Source organism: Gymnogyps californianus, chromosome 4 (assembly GCF_018139145.2).
Source record: "Gymnogyps californianus isolate 813 chromosome 4, ASM1813914v2, whole genome shotgun sequence".
Lineage (NCBI taxonomy): Eukaryota > Metazoa > Chordata > Aves > Accipitriformes > Cathartidae > Gymnogyps > Gymnogyps californianus.
Genome location: NC_059474.1, coordinates 62,438,951 through 62,462,267, shown reverse-complemented (window position 1 = coordinate 62,462,267; position 23,317 = coordinate 62,438,951). Strand labels below are relative to the sequence as shown.

General features: G+C 44.8%; 1 protein-coding gene across 10 annotated transcripts in view; it reads left to right on the top strand.

Moving 5' to 3' along the window:
- Positions 1-16,995, top strand: part of ADGRL3 (adhesion G protein-coupled receptor L3) — a 334,544-nt gene extending 317,549 nt beyond the window's left edge. For 4 of the 10 annotated variants that reach the window (XM_050895377.1, XM_050895374.1, XM_050895375.1 and 1 more), the window contains one exon: positions 15,433-16,995. In XM_050895377.1, coding sequence (XP_050751334.1) covers positions 15,433-16,238 — 806 coding nt within the window. In that variant the 3' untranslated portion in view covers positions 16,239-16,995. Of the gene's footprint in view, positions 1-9,779; positions 9,909-13,369; positions 13,422-15,432 lie in introns of all 10 variants that reach the window. The other 6 variants (XM_050895380.1, XM_050895381.1, XM_050895372.1 and 3 more) reach the window with 5 other exon arrangements.
- Positions 16,996-23,317: the final 6,322 nt, after the last annotated feature.

The window sequence follows — 23,317 nt, the reverse complement described above, 5'->3', positions numbered from 1 at the left end:
GGAGAGCGGGTGGAAATTTGGACCATGGAAGCGCTACTGTTGTCATGCATCAGGCTTTCTCAAGATGCTCATTCGCTCCTTGATGGATTGATGTGACCGGCGTGACAGTCAGATTTCTGCTGAATTTATGTTGCATATAAAACAAATAGCAAGCAGCCAAGCTCTGGGAGAGGTGGAAACGCCTCTGCTCATCTTGATAGGATATTCAGAGGGCGCCATCAACTGATCTATCACAGTCTGTCTAAATGCTTCTTACCTGCTCTGAGTAACACCTGTGGCTCTTCTTGTGGCTTAAAGATATTAGAGAATAAATACTTTCTCTATTTTCTTTCCATTTGTTTTCTTTTTACACTTGGCAGCAAACAGTGCCCCAGTTTCTCCTGTGAAGTCAGTCAGTTTTCATGTCATGTCTTTCAGAGAGATGGTTTTACGGTGTGGGGATTTTTTCATTTTAAATTAGCAGGTTGTGGCTGTACAAACACGCAAGTTGGCAGGCAGAGTTAGTGATGACCACTGCAATTTTTAAACACGTTTTCAAGTTTGCCAGATGATTACTTTTTTGTCTTTTATTCTTGTTCCTGTTGTGGTACTAGGGTAGGCAGGTTCGGCACAGCAGACTCCCGGGATGTCCAAGGTGCCTGCGGTTGCTTTCCTTGTTCATGAATGCGTTTGCAGATGTCTAGAGGAAACTCACTGAAATATTCCTGGGTATAAAAATACTTTGCATTCTTTTTTTTTTCTGAGCACTAAACAGTTCAAAAATAATTGGACTAAAGAAAAGTGTCTGTCTCCTGCAGACACTTTGCTCTTGTGAGTACCATCACTGCCCAAATAGGGATGTGGTGTGGAGCAAGAGGTGCGTCTGTTCAAATCTGAGCTCCCCCTGGAGATGCTTTAAATGCTTTGTGCTCCATTTGCAGTGATGCTCAGGGTTTTCTGGAGGTAGATGCAGAGGACTTCTCAAAGTTGAGCCTGGGATGGCCCTGGTAGGGGCAGCAGCCTCTGTGACCATTCAGAGACCATCATCTGCCGATATGCAAATCTCATTTCTTCGTCATCATTGCTTTAAATCTAAGACACGGCACTTTTCCCCAGAACCTATCCTTTTTGCAGAGTGCTGAGAGGTGTTGGTGCTTAACACTGTCCTTGCTCACCATTGCTGAGTCAGCCGGGGCAAGGTGCTGCATGAACCTGAGGGATGCAGTGATCCTTGCCCTCGAGCATCTCCCTTCCCTCTGGCTAGCAAAGCCCTCAGTCCTGGGAAATTTAGTCTTTGTTTCAAGGGATTCATCAGTCCTGGAGCCTGGAGGCCTCTGGTTTAGCCACAAATGGCAACAGCAATGCCAATCCCACCTCTGGAGTACGACTAGAAGTTCAGTTTCTATTCCTTTTCAGTCCAGGCTGCCGCTTGAGAAAGGGGTAATGGTTTTTGGAGGTGCATAAGTGTCCCCTGTCTGTTTGGTGGAAATCAAGGGGCGAGAAGCAGGGTGAGAGTCCCTGGCGGCATCTCTCTGCTAATCCAGAGCGAGCCTGCGGGCTGTTTTCTAGCATCTTGTCCAGCCACAGTTTCTCAAGTGCTGCAGCTTCTGCTCTTCACCGGGGAGATCAGTGTTCAAGAGTGCTTCCTGTCCTGGCACCACGAATGCTTGTAGCAGTGCTTACAGCATGGGGGAGAGCCTGCAAAAGAAATAGCATGGTTGGTTTATATCAGGACTTTGAAATTTCCATTTTACCCAGTGTAGGAGGCTGTTCCTCTACCTCCCCATCTCACCACCACTGGTGTTTTCCTGATCAAGCTCTTTGGTTTCAGCCCCCGTGCCCTTCTGCTTCTTCCGTTCCCTCTTGTAACCCTTACAGACTACACACATCCTCCCGTGACCCCATGGATACCTCTGCCTGGGGCCCATCGCCCAGATGGAGGGTGTATTTGGAGGGAGTAGTCCACGTGCAGTTGCAGCAAATCAGTCAGGAGGGATTGCTGTTTGCAAGCCATAAATCTCTGCAACCCTGTTAAGCGTTGGTTTGGCTAAATGTCAGCGTCTGGCCTCAAAATGACCCATCCTGATAATCACATATGAAGTAGAGAGAAATAGATGACAGCAGAGGAGTATTTTCTGTTTGTAAGGGAAACTCAGCATCCTTTTGGACTAGCAAATTGCCTCTGCTGTTTTTTTCTTTTTTCCCTTTTTTTTTTTTTTTTCAATCAATCAGCCTCACATTTTATGCCAGGAAAATTATGATTTTCTGCATCGAGGATCAAAACTTAGGGAATTTAACTCCTATTTCTGCCTACGTGCAAAATGAATCCCACTGTCGATTGTCTTCTGGTTTATTTTGCTTCTCTGCTGCCTGGGACTGAGTTAGCTGAGATTTGTTGCAGTGATTTCAGTGAGTGACGTGACATTCTTCCTTTGGGAGATATTATGAACTGGCTTTGATTTTAGGATTGACAGCCATATAATTGGAAGTTCAGTCATTAGGTGGATCAGATTTAAAGAGGAAAAGTAAGGGCAAGGCAATTTCTGAAATCAGAGCAGGCTTTGGGGAGTATTAGATCCAGCAGAGTATTGCTGCAGAGCAATCTTAATATGATGACTGTGAAGGAGGAAGGAAGAAAGCATGGCTGCTTAAGTATGGTCCAATTTCCACCATAGGCAGGGCTCTCCGCACGTCTTGGGTGCTCAGGTCTAGTGAGAAATAAGCATAAGCAGGAACAATTAGGGATAATGCATGTTTGTATAGTTGACGTACAATGAGGTATAAACCCTTGGAAGGGGTAGTGGTGGTAAAAAGAAATGTCCCATCCTGGGACAACATTTCTGCTCCAGGCAGTTGAGAAGGAATCAGCGAGTGGGCAAATATTTATACAATGATGTAGACTAGCTGTGTGTTTTGAACATAGCCTGCAGATTATAATCCAGCAGAGGTTTGTCATCTGAAATCATTGCAGAAGAAAGGAAGGAAAAAAGGGGCAAAGAAATACTTTCCCTCCCCTGTCTCTGCATAAAAGCATGGGATGTTTCATTTGGCAGAAGATGGCCCAGAGCTTAACAACCTCATTTGCTGAAACTCCATTTCGCTGCAGTCAGTATTAATAGCTTCTCAATGAATAGATTAGATGCTGCAAGTGACAACAAACCTATTTGAGAGAAATTTAATAGGGAGGTTTATTGAAGTTTATTAACTGAATCCTGTTGGCTATTATAAGAACACAGCTCGATAAATCTAAACGTCAGAGCATTTGTTGGAGGGAACCAGGAAAGATGCTGAAAATACCTGTTATCCTCCAGCAAACGTGTGATTTCACTTTTCATAATTGCATTCATCGTTGGAATAAATTGCAAGTGAACATGTGGAAGACCAGAATTCTTTAAATACTTGAAAACTCTGCCTGTAACACAGAAAAGGACACTACTGAATGCTGGTAAGGAAAGTCACAAAGAAGTCTAGAGCTTTGACTCCTACAAACCTACTTTGAATGTATTTTCTTTCCCCAAGAGTAAAGTGGAATAAGTAAGTTAATGCTAAGTGATGTACAGAACCAGCCAGAATTTACAAACTGATATCAGTGCAGAGAGGCATTTTCAGTAACATTCCAGTTAAGGAGATATTTACTACAGTTAGGATAAGGCAGCATATGTTGTGGCGTTTTTTTAATGGACACTTAGGAGAGGATTCATCTCTAACCATATTGTTGGTGTCTGGGCTAGACTGTGCTCCCTGATAGCTCCGGCACCACAGTACCTTCAGGGAATGATCCATGTTCTCTCTGTCACTTGTCTCTGCGGGGTGGTCTGAAGTCAAGTATATGAAGTGTGAGAAGTTGAGGGTGTTGATTTATGGTGGTTGTGAATAGCAAGATAAGTTGGGTGCTTCAGGAGGGAGAGCAGGCAGGAGGAGTACAGCACCGTGCCCTAGCCCTGCGGGAAAGGAGCTGCATGGTTGGCAAAATGGGAAGAAAACAGAAAGATTAAGGTTGACCAAAAACACAGCAGTACATGCTTTTGTTATTGTTTCTTTCTTCTGAAAACAAACAAAAAAAAGCCCAAGAAAAACTACATTTTGGGACTACTGGGTCAGGGGCAATGAAACATTTTGTTATGACTCAGATGTGCTTTTTCTAAGCTATTTATGTTTGTTTCTACTCTAATGAAAAGATGACATCATATGAAAAAGTCAAAGTCAGCTTTCATACAAACCACTCTTTTGGGACAAAAAGTGAAAACATTTCATGTGGAAAATACTGATTTTTGTATGGACATTTTTTAAGCATTCAGCTGATTCACTAGTTTGTCCAATGAAATTTGTTAACTGGTTTGGTCTCCTTTCTCAGCAAAACTGCACTTCTGGTATGTCTGCTGGGCAGTGGGGGAAATTTCCCCATCCCCAGTGAGTTTCCACCCTTCTAAAATGCACATAGCAAGGATAGAGCTGATTTTGGCATGCGATTGAAAAGACCCGAAGCCAAAGAAGATACATGAGGGTGTTGTTACCTATGTGGACAGATGATCCCAGCTAAAGCAGTGCTGCTCAAGCTGTTTCAGCCTGGTAGAGCCACGCTGAATGACATTTTTCAGAAAGTCTGGAGGAGCAGTTGGGTCCATTTTCCTTCCTGTTGGGTAGGCCATGCAGATGATTCAAGTTAACCTAAATGCCTTTATGTGGCTTTGTCAGCCAGCTGCCCACAAGAAATTATTTGAATTTTGTTCCTGAATGATGCAGTCTAGAGTCTGGCAACATGTGCTTGTCATCATCATTTTCATCCTTTGCTTTCAGTGAGTGGATAAATCATACTTGTGTTTAACAAGGTGCAGTTTTCCCTTACAGTCATAACACCAAACTCTTCCAAAAAATTGTTTCTACATTCAGTGTTGTCCTGCATCAAGAACATCAATTTCTGTCTTAGAAAGGGAAGGAAAAGGTACCATTTGGTTGCATACTGTCATTGAAATAATACCTGCTTTCATAGGCACACAAAGCAGATAACTGTAGTTATCTGAATCGTCTGTGTGTGGCTAGAGTGATGGTAAAAATTGTGGGATTTTTGTTTTCTTTGTCCTGGTTGGTTTCCCTATCAGATTTTCTCATTTTGCAAGTCAAAAATGCAACCCTCCAGATCTCCCTTTGCACCCTGAGCACAGGCCATGCCTTCTCATAGCCTTTTAAACCCGATAAGAAAGGCTGGATCTTCGGTACTTGGATCACAAGGATCCCCGATGCTGTGAGAGGGACAGGAGCATCTGTGTGTTACCCAGCTAATACTTGCCTTCCGTAAGAGCATCGTTCCTTTCCCCTCGTGATCACAGTCTGTAAATCCTTCACTTGAGGAAATTCAGCATCAGGAAACCTTGAACTGAGCACTGGCATTGCCAGAAACCTGAATTTCAATGACATTTTGGATATCAGAGCTGGCCTGGTAGCTGTGTTTTGCGCTGAACTTTAATCTTTGGTTGAGTATCAGTGGAAACAAGGAGACTTGGGACTGTACTTATACCGGTGTGGTTGTAGGGAATATTTTTGTAGAAGTGTGAGTTCTGCTGTTAAATAAGTTTGCTGGTTGTGATGATCTCATTGCACTGAACAAGATGATGCCCAGATGAACCTGTGGATTTGAAGCCCCATCTTTTTTCCAACCCCAAATTCATGCTCCCACATGTACACAGCACGATAGGGGTTTGGAAACAGAGTGCATTTGCTTTCAGTAGGGTATCTTCGACTAGCAGAACTGAAGGTGTTTCGATGCAGCTGAGTTGAAGGCAGTCATCCTAACTAAAGCAAATAAAGAGTGGTGGCTGTGTGCTGGGCTCAGGTGCTTTGGGAGATGGCAAAGGAGGGGTTTGTGTAGGGAATATTATTACTGAAATGCAGGGAAGCAAGGATGACACAGGGCTGTGGGATTTGCTAGGAGAAGTTGGTGTTGCACCACAGATGCTGAGAGCCAAGGATCCAGCCCTAAGTGAATAAATAAAAATAAACAATGAACAACTGCTGCTTGCTGAGGATATTAGGCACATTGCCAACACTGAGCCAGACAGCTGCCGAGGGTCATGTCCTGAGAGCGCTCTGCCAGGGAGGAGATTCAGGGTGGTCGATGGGCACCCACAGCCCTGCTCTTTTTGCTTTTCAGGTCCCCGGACATGCATTGACCTTTGCAATCGCAGCCCCAGCGCCCGGCCTTTGCTGCACACCCACAGGCAGGGCTGCAAAATAAGCCTCTTTGCTTTCTCTCATGGTATTTTGGGAGAGCATGCCACTTTGATCCCGTGCTTGCTTTATTGGGTTTTTGTTGGCTGTTTATTACCAAGGCTGTTTTCATGCAAACAGGATCATAGTTTGGCAGTCTACCTGCTCCTTCTGCTCATGCCTCGTCTTCAGACCTAATCCGCTCTTCCTAATAGCCCCGTTGGTTGCTATAGCAATGATAAAGTGTTATGAAAAAGGCAGGATGATACTTAAATGTATAGCTGGTGTTACCTTTTTCTTTCTCCCTCCTGGGAAGGAGAAACCCAATAATGGGGATTTGTTTGGTGTATTATTGTTTTATCTAAAGCTTTAACTGTAGGCTCTTTGGAGCCTGAATGCAGTCCTTCTCAGCATCCTTTGAGGCTGGGAATGTTGCAGCTCTAAAGCAGTTAGGGAGAAACAAGAGCCCAAATTAATGAATACAAGGTACATATCATTTTGTTTTTAAGGTGCCAAAGGTTACATTTAGTGTGACCCGCAGAGAGTGTGAAGTTTGCCATGGCCAGCCTACCGTGACAGGAATCTGCTGCAGAGTGCTTAGGGCCCAGTTGGGTTCCTGAAGGTATTGAAAGGTAGCTGAACATGTTAGCAGTGGGTTTGTTTTGGATTTGCATCAGGAGAATTACTCAGCACTGCCATCAAAAGTGGCATTTTGATCAGTAAATTAAAAAATCTTAACACCCTCAGCAATCAACAGAGAGGAAGGCAGAAGATGCACTATTTTTGCTTAGTAGCTGCATACAGGAATGGGTGGCTGTTTTGTTGTACCAAGCCCCCTCTTTTACGCACCCGAGAGAGCAAAAATTACTTGTTCTGTATTTTCAACTTTTTGCCAAGTTTGTAGTCAGAATCATGTATCTGCATTAAAATTTGCCAGAAACTATCTAGTTTGTAACAGCCCAAAAGAGCCAGGTTTGTGTGAATTTAGCTCGCTTCAGAGCCCACCACCCCAGCGAACGTAGGTGAGCGAAGCATTAAGTGCTGACACAGATTGGTCCCTTCTCCTCTCTTGTCACGTAGTGAGAGCATCCCCCATGCGAAACAGCTCAACCTGCCCAGCCGTGGCAGGATCAGCTTGTTCCCACCTGCTAGGGATCGCTAGACAAGATCAGACTGGGGATATATAGAGTGAGATGCTCTTTCTGGCAGTTGCCATTTAAAGATGTCTCAAGCTAAAGTGTTCGAAACCACGCGGTGGGTATATTCTTCTCCGTATCAAATCTCATAGGGACTGAGTTGGAGATGGGGTTAAATCTCAAATGGGAGGATTATATCACTTCTGAATTTGTGGCTGGCATTAACTCTGGACATTCCCGTTACCTGTATAAAAGTGAGTCCCTTTTTGAATCTTTTGTGGCGTGGCTTGATTAAAAGTGGGATGAAAGCAGAAACAATTTTAATGGACTTAGTACTCATGCAGGTATAAAACTAGTGCAAGAAGAGAAGTGGTTCATACAGTCCCTCATGCCAGATGTACGTGAGATTGATGGAAAATACATTACCAGACAGAAAGAATTGACTCATTTGCCTGTTAGTTACATTCAAGGTTGCTTAGTTAAGCGTTCATATAATGTTTTCTTACAGGAGACAGCTTTGTTTCCTTATTTCCAAACACAGCAGCTCATCTTGCTTTCCATCAGCATAGCCAAAAATATCAGGTGAGAGAAAACAAGTCTTTTTTTTCCAGCTGCATGTGTTGAGGAGCCTCCCTGGCATGCAGCCCCCATACAGCGCAGCCTTCTACTTTGTCCTGTGCTCAAAAGACAGATTAAGTGATCCGCTAACGCCATACGCCTGGGGCTGGGAAAGGCTGGGGGGAGGGTAAGGGAGAGGCAGGAGAGCGGTCTGCTCTCTCCTCTACCTGCACAGACACGAAGAAACGCTGTCCCGGGAAATGGAGCCAGGCCAGCATACGAGCACCACAGAGGCAGCTCTGGAGGCCTCTGCCTAGCCTTAGGTTTGGCCAGTTTTTGCTTTTTTTAAAATAATTAGTAGGTGTGAGCTTTCAGAGAGCTCACCACTAAGAGGATTTGTACCAGCCAGAGGCCCTTGGGGCTTATATATCCTCAGCAACTCCATCCAGAAAAAAAAAAGAAAGAAAAGGGAATGAAAATCAGGTAATGAGTTGCAGAGAAGAGATTGTACCCAGCACCCCACATGCCTCACAAAGACTGCCTCCACCATGCCACGGGACCACCTCCACCCCTAAAAGAGGCAAATGGAGTCTCCGTGCCCCAGCCATTGACAAAGGCATCCCTGCCAGGGTTGCTGGGTTTGGGGATTGGCTTTTCAGTTGCTTGTTTGGGTTGCGGCTATCAGATGTTAGTGACAGCCAGGTCATCTGAACCCTCTGATGGCCCTGTCCTGGCTAGCTCTAGTTGCCCCACCAAAGACTTACTTTCCTGGTAGAAAGATTTTGTCTTAACAATTTAGCCCTGGAGGTAAAAACCATGGTGTGTCCTTGAGTATTCCTGCTCTAGGTCTCTACCGATGACAGTGAGAATGGCCCTGGGGGCAAGTTTTTGAGTCGGTTTGGATCCCAGAGGAGATTCGGAGCAAGGGCTTAATGGGTTTTTTGGTCCTGTAGGTCAGCTAAAAGGTGGGGGAAGGCTTTGCTTCATGGGTTGATGCCTGCGATAGGAATCAAGGTAGGTCTTGGCAGCCACCTGCCAAGCCGTGATGATCCTGAAAAGCACAAGTCCAAAGGCTGCGACTCCAAGGGATAAACCAAACCGGGAGGACAACTTCTGGCTGAGTGCTTGGAAATGACAGCAAAGAGGTCTGGGAGTGGGGAAGCAATGTGTTTGCGGGGCAGATGGTGAGCCTTGAAACATGTGTCTCCGTGGCTGCTCTTGCTCCTGATAGAAACACCTGATGGAGCCACGGTGCTCTCACCTTCAAAGGTGAATTCAGGTGGTTGTGGATGTGCTTGACGGTGGTGCCAGAGTAGTAGCTGAAGTGAAACTTGCCCTCTTAGATATGAGAAACAGCTGCTCTCTGATAAGTGCTGAGAGTCTTCGGAGAGGCCACATTCTCCATCCTTTCTTTTTAATTCTACTTTTTTGATTTTAGATGTGTTGCAAAGGATCGGTAAAAGAGATCCTAGCCCATAGTGGGAGTTGAATGTGCTGTTTTCTGTTAGTCATTATGGGTTTTTTTTTATTCATTTGGCACTTTCCGGAGAGTTTTTCCCCCACATTGTGTAGGCTGGCATCTTCCTTTCTTTCTTTGTAGCAAGCATGTGGGCATAGCCTTGCTTACACTCCGAGCGACTGGGTAACCACCATAAATGTAGCTTATCCGCTTTCTGATACATTTTCTTTTGCATTGGTTTGGATTTGTGCATCGTCAGTAACATCTGTTCTGCTTTAGTGGCATACGGTTTTCCGAGTCTAATTAGCTGGCTGCTTGTAATCAGGACTATTTCAATTGTTGTCATTCTGAATGTTCTTTTTCCCTTTTTTTTAATACCACATTTGCCTGATTGACCTTTTTTGTTTTTTTTTTTTCTCTGTCTTTCTATCGGGCTGCTCCAGGAGCCATGGCTAATCATCTTATAACCAATGCTCTGCTTCGTCCTCATGGCACTAACAACCCTTATAATACATTGCTCGGGGAATCGGCGGTCTATAACAACCCTTCTGTCAGCATGTACAACGCACAAGGTGTGCTGGAGTTTCTCTCTAATTTTTCTAGTGAGAATTCCATTTTCCGTGGCTTATTTTGGCCCATTTCTTTCTTTTTTTTTTCTCTCTCTCTCCCCCCCTCCCCGCACACACACTTTGTTTTTTTGGAACTGGGCACAAAAAAAAAGATCCCCTCCCCTTCCTTTCATTTCAATGCATCTTTCCATTTTCCAGAGGCTTTTTTCCCATGAGCAATCAAATTCACTTTGAGAGACCCTCGTCAGTTCTACTCAAAGCATTCATAGTGGGTTTTATTTTGATTTTTTTTTTCCCAATCTCCTCGCTTTTGTATTGTTTTGGTCTTGTATGTGTATTTCGTTGGATGTATCCATTCCTCTCTTTGTTGTCAGCACATTTCCTTGTTAAACCATTCATTTCAGAAACAGGAACACCTTTGAAGGTAAGTGAAGCTAAAATGGCCTTTGCCACCAAAGCTGCTCTCGTTTGAAATGGCATAGAGAAATGTGGTCAGCGACACACCGGCTTGCACAGGAAAAAAATGCAAAATAAAGCGAAACTGCCCTTGATCTCTAAGAAAAATGACAGCTGAAGCGAGGAGCGTAGGTCAGCTCCAAAGAGCAGAGCTTAGATATTGTAAGAAATGTTTTGCCGTTTGCATTAATACATTTTATATGTGCTATTAGAAAGAAAAAAAAAAAAAAGAATAGAAAAAGGTGTAGGGAAACTAGAAGGTCTTGCATATCCTCCTTTCGGCAATGGAATATAAACAGGTAGAGTCAGTTGTACCTAACAGAGGTTTCTGCTGTAGAAATCAGTCTCTTGTCACCTATGTGTTTGTCTCTGCTCCGGCTGTGGGAAGGGACTATGTTTGTGAGCTGATGTCCTGATGCTTCCATGAGGGAGAGGCAGATGCGTTTAAGCAGGACCTGAGGAGGAGCGGGGCAGTGTGGAGCACTGCCAGCTCCTGTCTGTTGGTGGCTCCATCCTGCTCTGCCACTTCCGTGGGATTTTTTTAATGGGGTTTTTTTGGCTTGCTTGCAAGGTGGCTGAATCATTACAGAGTAACGCTGTGTTCAAGCACAAGTATGTCAGCACTCTGTCAGCTCTCCGCTCCCAATGAAGGCATCCCTTTCCAGTAAAGGATCTCTAAGGAAGGGAAAATAATGATGCTTATAATGCAAGCAGGAGAACCCCCTTTGTACTATATGGCAGCATATTGTTTACGATAGAAATAGATACTGAACTGTATCACTAGGGTATTTTCATTCAAAGCACAAGGAAAGCACACGTTTGACCTTTTTGCTGTTCATTAATTTACTTAGCTATGCTAACTTTGTGCAATAAATTTGCTTCCACAAACGCTTTTTAAAAAAGGGCTACTGTTAATCATGAAACACTCTGAATTTTAAGAACTTCAGTGTACCACAAATGTCAAAATGAGCTTTGATGTTCTGTATAGTATCTTGCATGATGACATTGAGGTTTGGGGGACTTTTAAGTCACGTGGCAGCAGGTAATGCTGGGTCAGCATTTGGCTTAAGAGAAGTCCTGATGTTCAGGTCTGGGTGCCTCAACTGAACCCAAGTGATTTGGGCGGAAATCTGACAAAAAGGTTTTACGTGCATTTTAATAATCTTGTGTTCTTCTAATTTTTAAGACTAGATTCTGATACAGTTACCTGAGCTAACAGCATTTTATTTCACAAAAATAGCGTAATTGATTTGCAAGTGCTATTCAGTGCAACACAGCCATATGGATAACAGAGAAACCTACCCAGGCTTCATCCGTGGGAGATGAAGAAAGGGGGTGGGACCAGTACTGATCCCATTTAAGCCCCTGGAGCTTTGCCATTGACTTCAGAGGGAGGAGAACCCAACCCATTCTTTTCAGGAGGCTGCAAGTTAATTAATGACTGTAAAACTGGTATAGCTATTGCTTTTCAGACTGGTTACTGTCCCTGGACAATTACAAACTGTGAATATTAGGACATCCCGCAGCAGAAACAAAGGTTAGCAAAACCAACCAGACCTAATGGCCTCGGCAGTTCTTCGGGATTTAAGGATGCTTCACCAGCAGTCACACTAAAGCGATGATAGTGCATTGTAAAAGTAGACGCTGTCACCATCTCTGGGTGTGCCTTGGCTGGGGTCGGCGTGTGGTGAAGGCATTGCTAGCTAATGTCATCCAACTAACTCATTCCACATCACTAAGACTATGATTTTTTTTGCACCTTCATCTACCACTTCTGGTGCTGGCCATTGACAGGGACAGGATGCTATAAGAAACCTGGGGCCTGATCCGGTCCACCCCTTCCTTTCCCCCTCCCCAGTTATGTGTTTTAAAATACCCTCTCTGCTCAAGCCGAAGCTGCCCCATCTGCAGTAGAGACACACCAGGGGTCGGGAGCCCCCAAAAAAACCCTTGGAAAGAGGTGAGAAATCAGACCCTAAAAGGCGAAGGTCCCATTTCCCGGGGGCGAAAGCAATTCCTTGATGGGACACAGAGCATAGAGGAAGGAGGAGACGGTAGGTGAGGGGTCTGGCACCCCACAGTACGTGCCAAGCGCTCACCGCCATTGGCAGCTGACAGACATACACTGGCTCGGTCTCTCGGACACAGGAGTTTCTCGAAACGGCCTAACTGCTTTCATGAGAGCTAATTTTAAGAGAAGGCTGCAATCCCGTTAATGAGCTCTGGTTAAACCCCAGCGCGCCACAGACTGTTGCAAAGTGGGAAGCTGAGAGTTATCACTGGCTCTTCATCTTCATCTCTGGCTCTTCTTGTTTTAACCCTTTCTTCTCAATAGCTTCATTTAGCGATATCATTATTCAAACTACAGTTCCTCTTTCTTACATTTTTTTTTGCAAAGTCCATGTAGTTTGCCATGTGTTCGGTTAAAAAAAGAGCAGACTTGACTTACCAAAGTTTGTAAAATGCCAGCAGCCCCGTGATGAGCAAAGTCATACTCTTACAAAGCACTGTTGCAAAGGATGGACGGCAAAACATTTTTAGCAAGGAAATGGATTTTGGTTTCAACTGCCAGGGGTTATTATAACTAACAGTAAGTAAAGCCATTCATTTTAAGACTTTGGAAGTGACCTTAACAGTGCCTGTCTTTTCAAGCATGACCGTTACCAACTTTAGACTTTTCTTAAATTTCCAGGCATTATTTCTTGATTTGTGTTGCACACTGAACATTTTATAATGGCATTGGAAAACGTTTTAAATGTGATAATTTTTTTTAATAAAAATGTAGTCTATTGAATATTGCGCGTAAAATATTTTTTCTGTCTAAAATGTCAATATTTTTAACCTGAAATAAACCATGTAACAAATTCGTGTATTCTGGGCAGTGGAAATTATTTCCGTTAACTCTCTTTTCTGCATATCATCAATTTGCTTTTTACTCATGTTTCTCCTACTGTCGCTGTAAGCTTACTTGTTGTTTTTTCTTTCCTTTTCTTCATGCTGTCGTTTAGAGCCCTACAGAGAGACAAGTATGGGAGTAAAGCTAAACATTGCATATCAAATGTAATTTTTTTTAGTTCACTTTTATTGCATCACATATAGATGACGTAGTTAATAAAGGAAATTCATCTCACAGTTTTGAAATAAAAAATGAATATACATATGTATATATACGTTTATGCGTGTGTATGTATGTGTGTATATATATATGTATGTGTACATATATATATAGATGAGATTAGATTATGCTTTCTTTGTTTATTTCTCGTTTTTGTGGTATCGTTTACCCAGCGTAGTTTCTCATATGACTGTGCGTATGATTTTTTTTAAACTTCACATTTTTATTTGCGAGGTCATGGCATTTTTATACGGCGTGTTTCATTGCAGACCCTACTCTGTTCTCACCTGCGATGCCTCCATTTTATTTCCCCACCAAACCCCAGATCTATGCATTGGCAGCAGAAGCACAGCGCTCAGCGCCTCAATGCATATGTTACTCAATGCAACCATCAGACAGATGCTGTTGTACCCGTCACCCATTACATATGGTCCTCCCCCCAAAATGCTCACTTTCCATTTCTCCCCAAGCATCGTGACTCGGTTGGAGAGCTTCCACTGTGAAAATCAATGGCTTTGCTCTATGTCTGTGATGGCTACTTGATTTTTTGGTATAGCTCCCTTGTTTGTTGGGAAACCCGGGATACGGCAGCACCCTCTAAGCTTCAGAAACCTAAAAGGTGACCAACACATTCGGGGCTTTCCACTCAAAAGCAAGAAGAAAGCCTGCAGTAGCGCTTTCCAGCCCTTGACATGCAGCAACTACTCCATCACAGATATAGACCGAATCCTGTATTTTCGGAAGGTACACATGCCATGTACCAAGCATGGTATGAGCAACTGTTCATCTGAAATTGTCAGCTAACGGCTCCTCTAATCCACAGTGGCTTGCTGGGAGTTGCTTGCCATTTTTTGGCAACACCCGAAGCCCTTAGCTGAAAGAGCAATACGTTATTTCATGTATCCCCATGCCTGCACTCCTTCCAAGAAGGCCAATAATCCCAAAAAAGAAAACGTGGCGGTTTAACTGCTGAGCCTGATTTTCTTCTCCCTTGCCCACTCATGCTGCGTTGCTCTGAAAGCACTTCCCTGCCATCTCCCATAGCGTGTTGGGAAAGAGCTGAGCTCCAGCCTTATGTTGACAGTGTTAAGACACCTACGGAGATGCGATAGACCGTTAGTTGGGGGGCACCCCACGACCCTGTTACTCCTCGCAGGTTCCCTCGAGCCCACCGTACCATGGCAGTGATGGTACTTGCTGAACCCTCTGCTTTAACTTTGCAAGTGAAATGGGAGCTATTTTTAAAGGCTTCACAAGACCCCACAGCAGCTGCCTCCAACATCGATTGTATTAGAAAATCCCCACCCGGCCAGCGTGGAGTAAATAATTTTGGCCATGCGCTTGTGCCAGGAGAGGTAGGGCATTTAGCCTTGTTCCAAAAAAGTCTGGGCCAGGAAGCACTTTGTGCCTCCACCTTGCTAATCCCTGAATCCTGCCATTCAGGCCTTATGCCTTTCCCCTGGCAGCCTGCCCAGCAAAAGGGGAGAACAGATTTATTTTTTTCCTCTAGGAGGGATACACTCCCAAACAAAGTTTGGGCAATGATTAACTTGGGCTACGAATGCTTTTCCCTCAGCTCGGGGGAATTGCCCGCTTCCTTCAAAGCGCCTGGAGCCAGGGCAATTGGGACCAGCCCAGGGTCACCTATTTCTCAGCTCCCCTGGGAATACGTAAAGCAAAGTGCAAGAGCTGTAGGAGGTACCAGCCAGGAGAGGTTATTCCTTCCCGCCAGCTGTTGCCGCATCAAGTCACATACTTGACGGCACTTTCCATTTTTTCGGTGGGAAGACCTTAAAGCTGGTTAGCTGGAGCTGCGCCCTCCTATTTTGGCCGCGACGCTCTCTTCGCTGCCAAGCCCCAGCAGCTGCGGCAGCCTAGGAAGGGGGTTTGAGTGTGCACGTCCCGCGTGAGTGTCCTGTTTGTACAAGTCACCCTCTCTTGTGTAATGTTTTTCAGAGGGGCTTCTGAACAATGCCAGGGATACAAGTGTCACGGATACTCTACCACTGAATGGTAATCACGGCAACAGCTACAGCATCGCCAGCGGCGAGTACCTCAGCAACTGCGTGCAAATCCTTGACCGCGGGTACAACCACACCGAGAACGCCCTCGAGAAAAAGATCCTGAAGGAACTCACCTCCAACTACATCCCTTCCTACCTGAACAACCATGAGCGCTCCAGCGAGCAGAGCCGCAACCTGATGAACAAACTCGTCAACAGCGTGGGCGGCGGGAGCGAGGACGACGCCATCGTGCTGGACGACGCCACCTCCTTCACCCATGAGGAGAGCCTGGGCTTGGAGCTCATCCACGAGGAGTCGGACGCCCCGCTGCTGCCCCCCCGGGTGTACTCGGCGGACAACCACCAGCCCCACCTCTACAGCCGGCGGCGCATCCCACAAGACAACAGTGAGAGCTTTTTCCCCTTGCTGACCAACGAGCACACGGACGACCTCCAGTCGCCCAACAGGGATTCTCTCTACACCAGTATGCCCGCGCTGGCCGGCATGCCCATGACAGAAAGCGTCACCGCCAGCACCCAGACCGATCCCCCGCCAGCCAAAAGCGGTGGCGGCGACACCGATGATGTTTACTACAAAAGCATGCCCAACCTCGGCTCCAGGAACCACGTCCATCAGCTACACACTTACTACCAGCTAGGTCGAGGCAGCAGCGACGGTTTTATAGTCCCGCCAAACAAAGAGGGAACGCCCCCGGACGGCAATGCAAAAGGACCTGCTCACTTGGTCACTAGTCTATAGAAAATTCAGCAAAAATTAAGCAAAGAGACAACAAAAAGCCCCTCCGTAATGCTCGGTTTACTGTTCTGAGTTAATCCAAACAGTGGTAATATTGTGTGTACTCCTAAATCTTCATGCTGTTCGAAAGGAAACTCTCGGACTTTTTTTACTGGAATTTTTAGGCTGGCCCGGAGAGGACAGTAACTGCTGCCCCCCCCGCCCCTCCCCCCATCCTCCGTCCCTCCAGACAGACTTCATTATGTTAATGAAAGAGATAGATAACGGCACACTTCATGGCCTTCTCAAGTTATGCCGTGTTTGTTTAAACAATCCTTGATGCTGTGTTGCTCTTAATACCGAGGACCTGATTTAAGAGGGAAAAAAAAAAAACCAAACAAAAAAAGCAAAGGAAAAAAAAATAAATAAAAGGCCAAAAATGTGCATTTGAAACTAGTGGCGATGACGCATCTAGGTGGGAGCGCTGCACAAAAACAAGCTAGCAAAACTCTTTCTTACCAATCCAGATCACGTCATGGGTTTTGGTCACTCACAACCTGGTTTCACCGCAGCGCCCTTTGCTGCGGGAGCAAACAAACAAACAAAAAAATTTAATGAGACGGAAGGGAATCCTAGAATTGTGTGCTAAAGGCATATTTTACGTTTTGCTGTATTAACGGATGATAAAAACTAATGGCAGAAAAAGAGAAGCGAACAATTTCTATGTAATGTACAGATACTAGCATTGCACATATAGTCTGCTTTCTGTTCCTCCAGAACTTGCGTCCCTGTTAATGTAGTGGAAAAAAAAAAAAAAAAAAAGAACTTTTTTCTGTTGTGCTGGTCTTGTAAGTTTGTCTACCAGTAGGAGCAAGGTTTTTCATAACTCCTCCTTTTTTTTTTTTTAATTTTGTTTTGCCTCTTCCACTGCCCCTCCCCTCCATCCCCTCCCCATCCCAGCAAAAAAATCTCACTGGGCAAAAAAAACCCAAACATCACTTTCTAAGGACCATTTTTAGTAACACCATCACCATTTCTTTTCAGCCAAGGCAGTCTTTTTATTTCCTCACTGTGTAACTTTCTTCAGCCGGCATATTACCGGCAGACCTTTTGGCAGACTAGAGCAGGGCAAACTTCCCCGTTGACAGTGCACAACCGATCGTGATGATAATCCTGCGAAGCATCTTTGGCGAGCAGCCCCTCAGCCAGGCTGTAGGGTCGCATCCAGGAGCTGAGATGTTTTTTTTATAATTGTAGAGGGGCTTCTACAGGAGACGGCCATTTCCCTGGAGGAGTGAAGGGCCTTCACGGCTCCGTCTGGTCCCCAGTTTAGGCACTTGTACTGCAGTGGTTAAGAAGAAAATTGATTGACGCGTAGTGAGCTAAAAAGTACTTTGCAGTGATTTAAAAAAAAAAAAAAAGTCTTCTGTTCATTATTTTTCCTAACAGGAAATTTATTTATTTGACAGGATTTTTAAGTAACATAGGCTTTCTGGAGGTAAATTAGCAGCACGGAGTATGAATTATTCTTCTTTTTTTCTTTTTTTCTTTTTTTCTTTTTTTTTTTTTAATTTATGATCCATTTTGTACGGTCTCAACAGTTGAATGACCTCATTACTAATATTTGTTGTAAAAGTGAAGCTTGTTTGCCAACCAATAAACAACTGATCACGATTTAGAAGGTACTGTATGTATGTACTGTACGATTAATCTCTTTTTTTGTTGTTGTTGTTCCTCTCTCCATTACTGTCTTCAGTACAAGTCTCCACTCCTTTACGGCATGGGTGAGCAATGCCAAAGAAAGGAGGCCTAAGCTGAGCAATTTAAGCACAAAGGTTACACAGCTACGGCTGACTAGAAATATCAGGCTAGTGGTACTTGTTTAGGGGCGAGAACACCACCAGTCAACATTTGTTGCAGGTGATTCTAGGTCTGTTTTGTGCCTACTGTATAAACTAGCCGACGACACGCGGATGATTTGAGTATAGTATTTCATGTGTCGTACCTTTTAATCACTGTAATGATTTTTTTATTTTATTTTATTTTTTAATTTTGATTCTTCTGAGATTAAAAACTGCTGGTAGCATGTCAAAGAGTAAAACAAGTCCCCGTTAGGCCTCCTCGGTCGTTGTTTGCTGTCTCTTTATTTTCTTGCTGCGGGCATATGCAAAGCGCCATCGTCATCCTTGGCCACATCGCCCTTCCTGTCCCGCCATTGCCAATGGCCCACTGGCGCTTCACCGCTCTCCTCCAGCCTCCCCCTTCAAATCCCGTGGGAGCAATTAGGATTCATCGTCAGGATATAGAAAGCCACAAAATAGACTAGAAAGGTTGACAGTGAAAATAACCACCTCTGGACATGCTCGGTACTGATTTTTCAATATGTGATTTTTCACAAAGCCCTCCCATGCTTTGGGCTTTGGAGTCTGGTGCTGCCTCCATCCAAGCTGCCTCCATCCAACTCCCATCAAACTGGGTAAAAGCCAAAAGATTTGGAGTAGGCGGGTGATGCCCATGTTAGACAAGATATTCCCAGTGCTGGAGGATAAATGCAGCAGCGGAGCAGCTCTGCTCTATCTCAGGGTTGTCCTCGCGTGGGGCGATTCTGCTCGGTGCTGCTCAGCAGGGGCTTGTCAGGGGAGAGAGAACCAGGAGGTGGTGGTATTTGGTGGTATTCGTGGCCTACAAAAGAGTCTGGTTCGAGTCGCCTGAGTCCTTCCTGCAGCCAGGCACTCAGGCCAAGACATCTTGGGGAGGAAACATCATTTCTGATCATGCACTGGTCACAAGCTGTGCCTCTTGCCGGGTCTAGGTTTCGGCAAGGGAGCGTTTCCCATCAGGAGATCGGAAATCATCTGGCTTCATAGCAAAACAACCGCTGGCCAGCCGGGTCGTGTTCTTGCTCTTGATGTTGCCTCCCTGTTTTATTTTCCATGCCAGCAGCGATGGAGCTGGGCAGTGCGTGGTAGACCTATGCATGCAGGCAAGGCAAGCGTTTCAGACCCACGTGGTCATACCAATCCATGTAGCAGCCCAATGGAGGCTACTGAGACTTGAAATACTTGAAGTATCTCTTATTTTAGAGAAAGTAAAAACTCTTTTACTGTATTAGATTCCAAAAAAATAGTTTTCTAGGGATATGGTAGGATTAAATTAATGCAGAAGGTGAGATAGATAAACCATAGCAAATATTGTCATGATAAAATGGGAGGCAGGTGATCAACACAGCATTGACCAGCGTGCCTGAAACTATGCAAGAACAAACCAGTAGTGGATTTGCTATGGGATGATTGTGTCCTACTGAAAAATCTTTGACTTTTTTTACTCTGAATAGTTGTTCTTCACCAGCCTATCTGTGTATTTCAGATTTATCAGTGCACAGGCTGTGTTTCCCCTCTTCTCCATTTCTTCTTGCTCAAGCTTCTCTCCGCCAGCCTACCATGCCTATTAGCGCTTTGATTGCAAAAAAACACTGTTTATTTTCAAGTTGATTGTTTCCGTCCCCAGGCTGTTCTGGCACCACAGGATTCACTGTTGGTGCTTCTTATAGCTTTGGAAACAGCTGAATCACAAAACAGAGGGGAAATAGATATTATTAATTATATTAAGCCAAAAATGGTTTAAGACTGTAATTTAGTTTGGGGGGGAGCAGGATGGGAATTATTTCTGTCATTTTTTTCCCCTTGAAAACAGGCTTTTGTTGTGTCAAATAGTTGATTATGGGCATGGGGAAGGTTTCTGCTTGTTGATAAGTAGCTCGGTAGATACAATTCTTATGCGACTGGTGATGTAGCGGTGTTTTCTGTGCAGACTGCAGCATGCAAAACTCAAGTTGATGTTAAGCCCTCAGTGCCTAAAATGCTCCCGGGGTAGGAAGGAGAGCTACAAAACTTCTAAGGCATTTCTTAATGCTGAGCCAAGGCAGAGATGTGAGAAAACAGCTCGATGAAGAGGCAGTAGCGATTATGGTATTAAATGCATACCTATGCTTGGGGCACATAACTTTGCAAGCTGGGTTGAAGGGGATAATCAGCCCTGTACTGGCTGGATCTTCTTTTTTAGAGTTTTGTTTAACAAAAAAACAAAAGAGATTTGTCTTATAGGGAGAAGATTAAAGCTTCATCATTCAACTGCAATAAGCACCCAGCTTTCAATGAAAACCAAACAGAATAGAGGCAAACAGGCAGTGCTTGGTCCGATGAAAACACAACCCCCTTTGTGAAAACACAACACAGGCCCCCCTTTCTGAAACACGGGACCACCTTTGGGAGGCATGGGTTGCCAGGCATGTTTGGAGTGAGGATTGTCAGTGTCAATCCTTTGCTTGAGGCGTCCTTTCAGAAAGCCTTGCTTGCAGGCGGGAAGAGAGGGACAGAGAAGTGCGAGGCTCCATGCCTTGCATTTTTCTGGAAATCATCTTGGGATGCTTTGCAAGTTGTGAATCCCTTTTTTTCCCTTGCTCATTCTAATTTGTGCAGGACTGGGTTATTTTTCCTGTGTAATCCCATCACAGACTGGCCCATAATGAGCTGACGCACCAGTTTACTGTGCAATCACTATGTTTTCTACTGCTTAAGGACACTTTGGCACCAATGGGCAATGCCTGCCCATTTTCTGCAAGAGCCGTAAGAGACTGTAAAGATCTCCCCGAAACAGGTGAAGGAGAGACACAAGGGGAAAGCCATGCCAAGAAAGACTATGTAGGCTGGAGGGTTGCTGGGGATGGGGGGTATTCGTCACAGCTTTGGAGGCACTTTGTAGACAATATTACTTATCCTGGTGCTGCTCCTTTCTGCCTGTTGATTGCATTTAATTCCCTGAAATCTGTGGTTGTTAACCAACCTTTTTCCTTCCTCCCTGCCCCCAGGTAACGAGCAATGAGGTGCTTCAGAAGGCCAGGGGAAACGGTGGTGGCGGTGGGAGGCGCTGAGCTCCAGGGGGTCCTTGCGTGTCTCTATGTGTGTCCCTATTGCCTGCATCCCCCTTCCCTCTTCTCTGGCCAGCTGGCCTCTCTCTCACACACACCCCGATATGCTTTTGATCTCGCTAGTTTATAAAGAATATAATACCCTGCAGACTTGCCTAGACAACAGGGATAAAAAGATAGCTCATCTTATTAAAAAGATAGCTCATCTTATTAAAAAGCTATCTCAGGAAAGCCTAAGAGCACCAGCTTGGTCATCTGTCACACCCTGATCTCCTTCTTACATTTAGAAAGAAAAGTACTTTATTTTTAGCTACCTGCTGCATTCAGCTAGACTCTATGCAAATTTTATTTAATGAATATTTTAGGGTTTAAATAGTCTGTGCTCATGAACATTATATAAATGTCATGTCGTCGCAGGCTCTCCAGTAATGGTGTGGAGAACATCCTGCAGCGTAAAGCTGAAACCAGATAAAATTGGTGATTAATGCTCCCAGGGAAGGCAGCGGTGGTCGCGTCAGTGGTGGCCATCCTCGGCAGGGACATTAGCAACGCAGCCAGGGGAGAGCACCCGAAAGGGTACCCTCGGGAGGGCAGCAGCATCCCCTGCTCTGCACCGAGAGTCATTTTGTTCAGCACAGGCAGCTGTCGTAGGGCCAGTTTTGCTCTTCCAAGGGCTTTGGCAAGTCCTAGGGATGCATGGATCATACACCAGATCATATGTCGTCCCAGTTCAGGAGGGATGGTCTGTTTAATACTGAAATATTGAGACTAGCCAAGATAGCTTGCAAATCTTCCTTTTTCACATCAGAACAGCTTTTTACAGGTGCTTACTGTTTATTGTATTTGGTACGCCAGACAGATGGTGATAGTCTTCTCCAGCAAAATGCCAACAACAAAAAAAATCATCCTAACTATTTGCTGTCTTTTTATTTCTTCATCCTCCACATATTTTCTTTTCTTATATTTCTACTCTTTAAATACGCTGTACACATGTAAAAACCCAAGCTAAAACCTCAATAAATAAAAAAAAATACTGGTATACAGAACAGTTATGTGCTGGAAGAAAATGCCTGATATTTTGACAGCATTGCTTAAAACCCCAAACAACAACTTAAAAGGCACAAACATAGCTGCTGCACAACCTCCTCAGCTAGTGTGCATGGGAATACTTGTACAGATGACCCGATATCTCTGACTGCCACTTATAATTGACTGCATCTTATGTTACAACTTTGGAAAGGTTATTTTCAGCAGCAGGATGCTCGATGGGTAAATTATGGCTATAATAAAACTGTTTTCAGCCTGTCTTCTCCCACTTTTCTCTGAGGCATCTCAGGCAGAGTTTAATTTGGGTCCCTGTGGCAGGAAAGCTCAATGCAGGTGTGAGCCCTGCAGCCTTTGTGTCCCACCGGCGGCAAAGGCTTCGCCTTTCACTGGGCATGAGCCTGCGGTAACATACACTGATAAATGTTTTTGGGGGATGAATGTTGAAAACCAAGTCGTCAACAAACCGGATGGAGGATTTCTGGGTACGCCACTCGGGAAGCAGCAGCACCTTGCCCTGGGCATCTCTTAGCGCTTAGTTGCACAAAAGCTGCAAGAGGGGTGGGAAAATGGACTTTGGGTGGGGAAAAATAAAAGAAAAAGCCTCTAATTTCTGGCAAGACTTCATCCTTCGGCTGAAATGTGCCAAAAGCAGTTTCTCAGGCACTTTCCATAGGCAGCCAGAGAGAAGCGTGGGGTTATATGGGATTAGCCCGCGTGCGATGGGAGGCCAATTTGAGGCAGGTTGAAGCCTTGCTGCGGCTGTTGGGTGCCTGCTCTGGCCAGTCCCTGGTTTCCTTACCTTAAAAAAAAAGGAAAGAAGGTTTTATGGCTTGCTGCGAAGGACCTCAGCAGCCCTTTTTTTGAGAGGGTCCCTCCCTGATAAATAGATGAGCTGCTTTTGGTGCAAGCGCCTCGTCTCTGCCCTTTGGTCACCTCCGCCTCACCCTCCTCCTTGCCTGCATTGCTACCATTCGTACATAGAGATAAAAGGCCTCATCACTTAAGCTGCTGTTGATATCAGCCAGAAAGAGTGCTTCATATTAAATAAGTGGGATTTTTTTTTTTTCCTGAGGTACACTGTGCACCCAGGCATTTTTAGCTGCTAGCAGTTTGCGCTGCAATGCAAAGC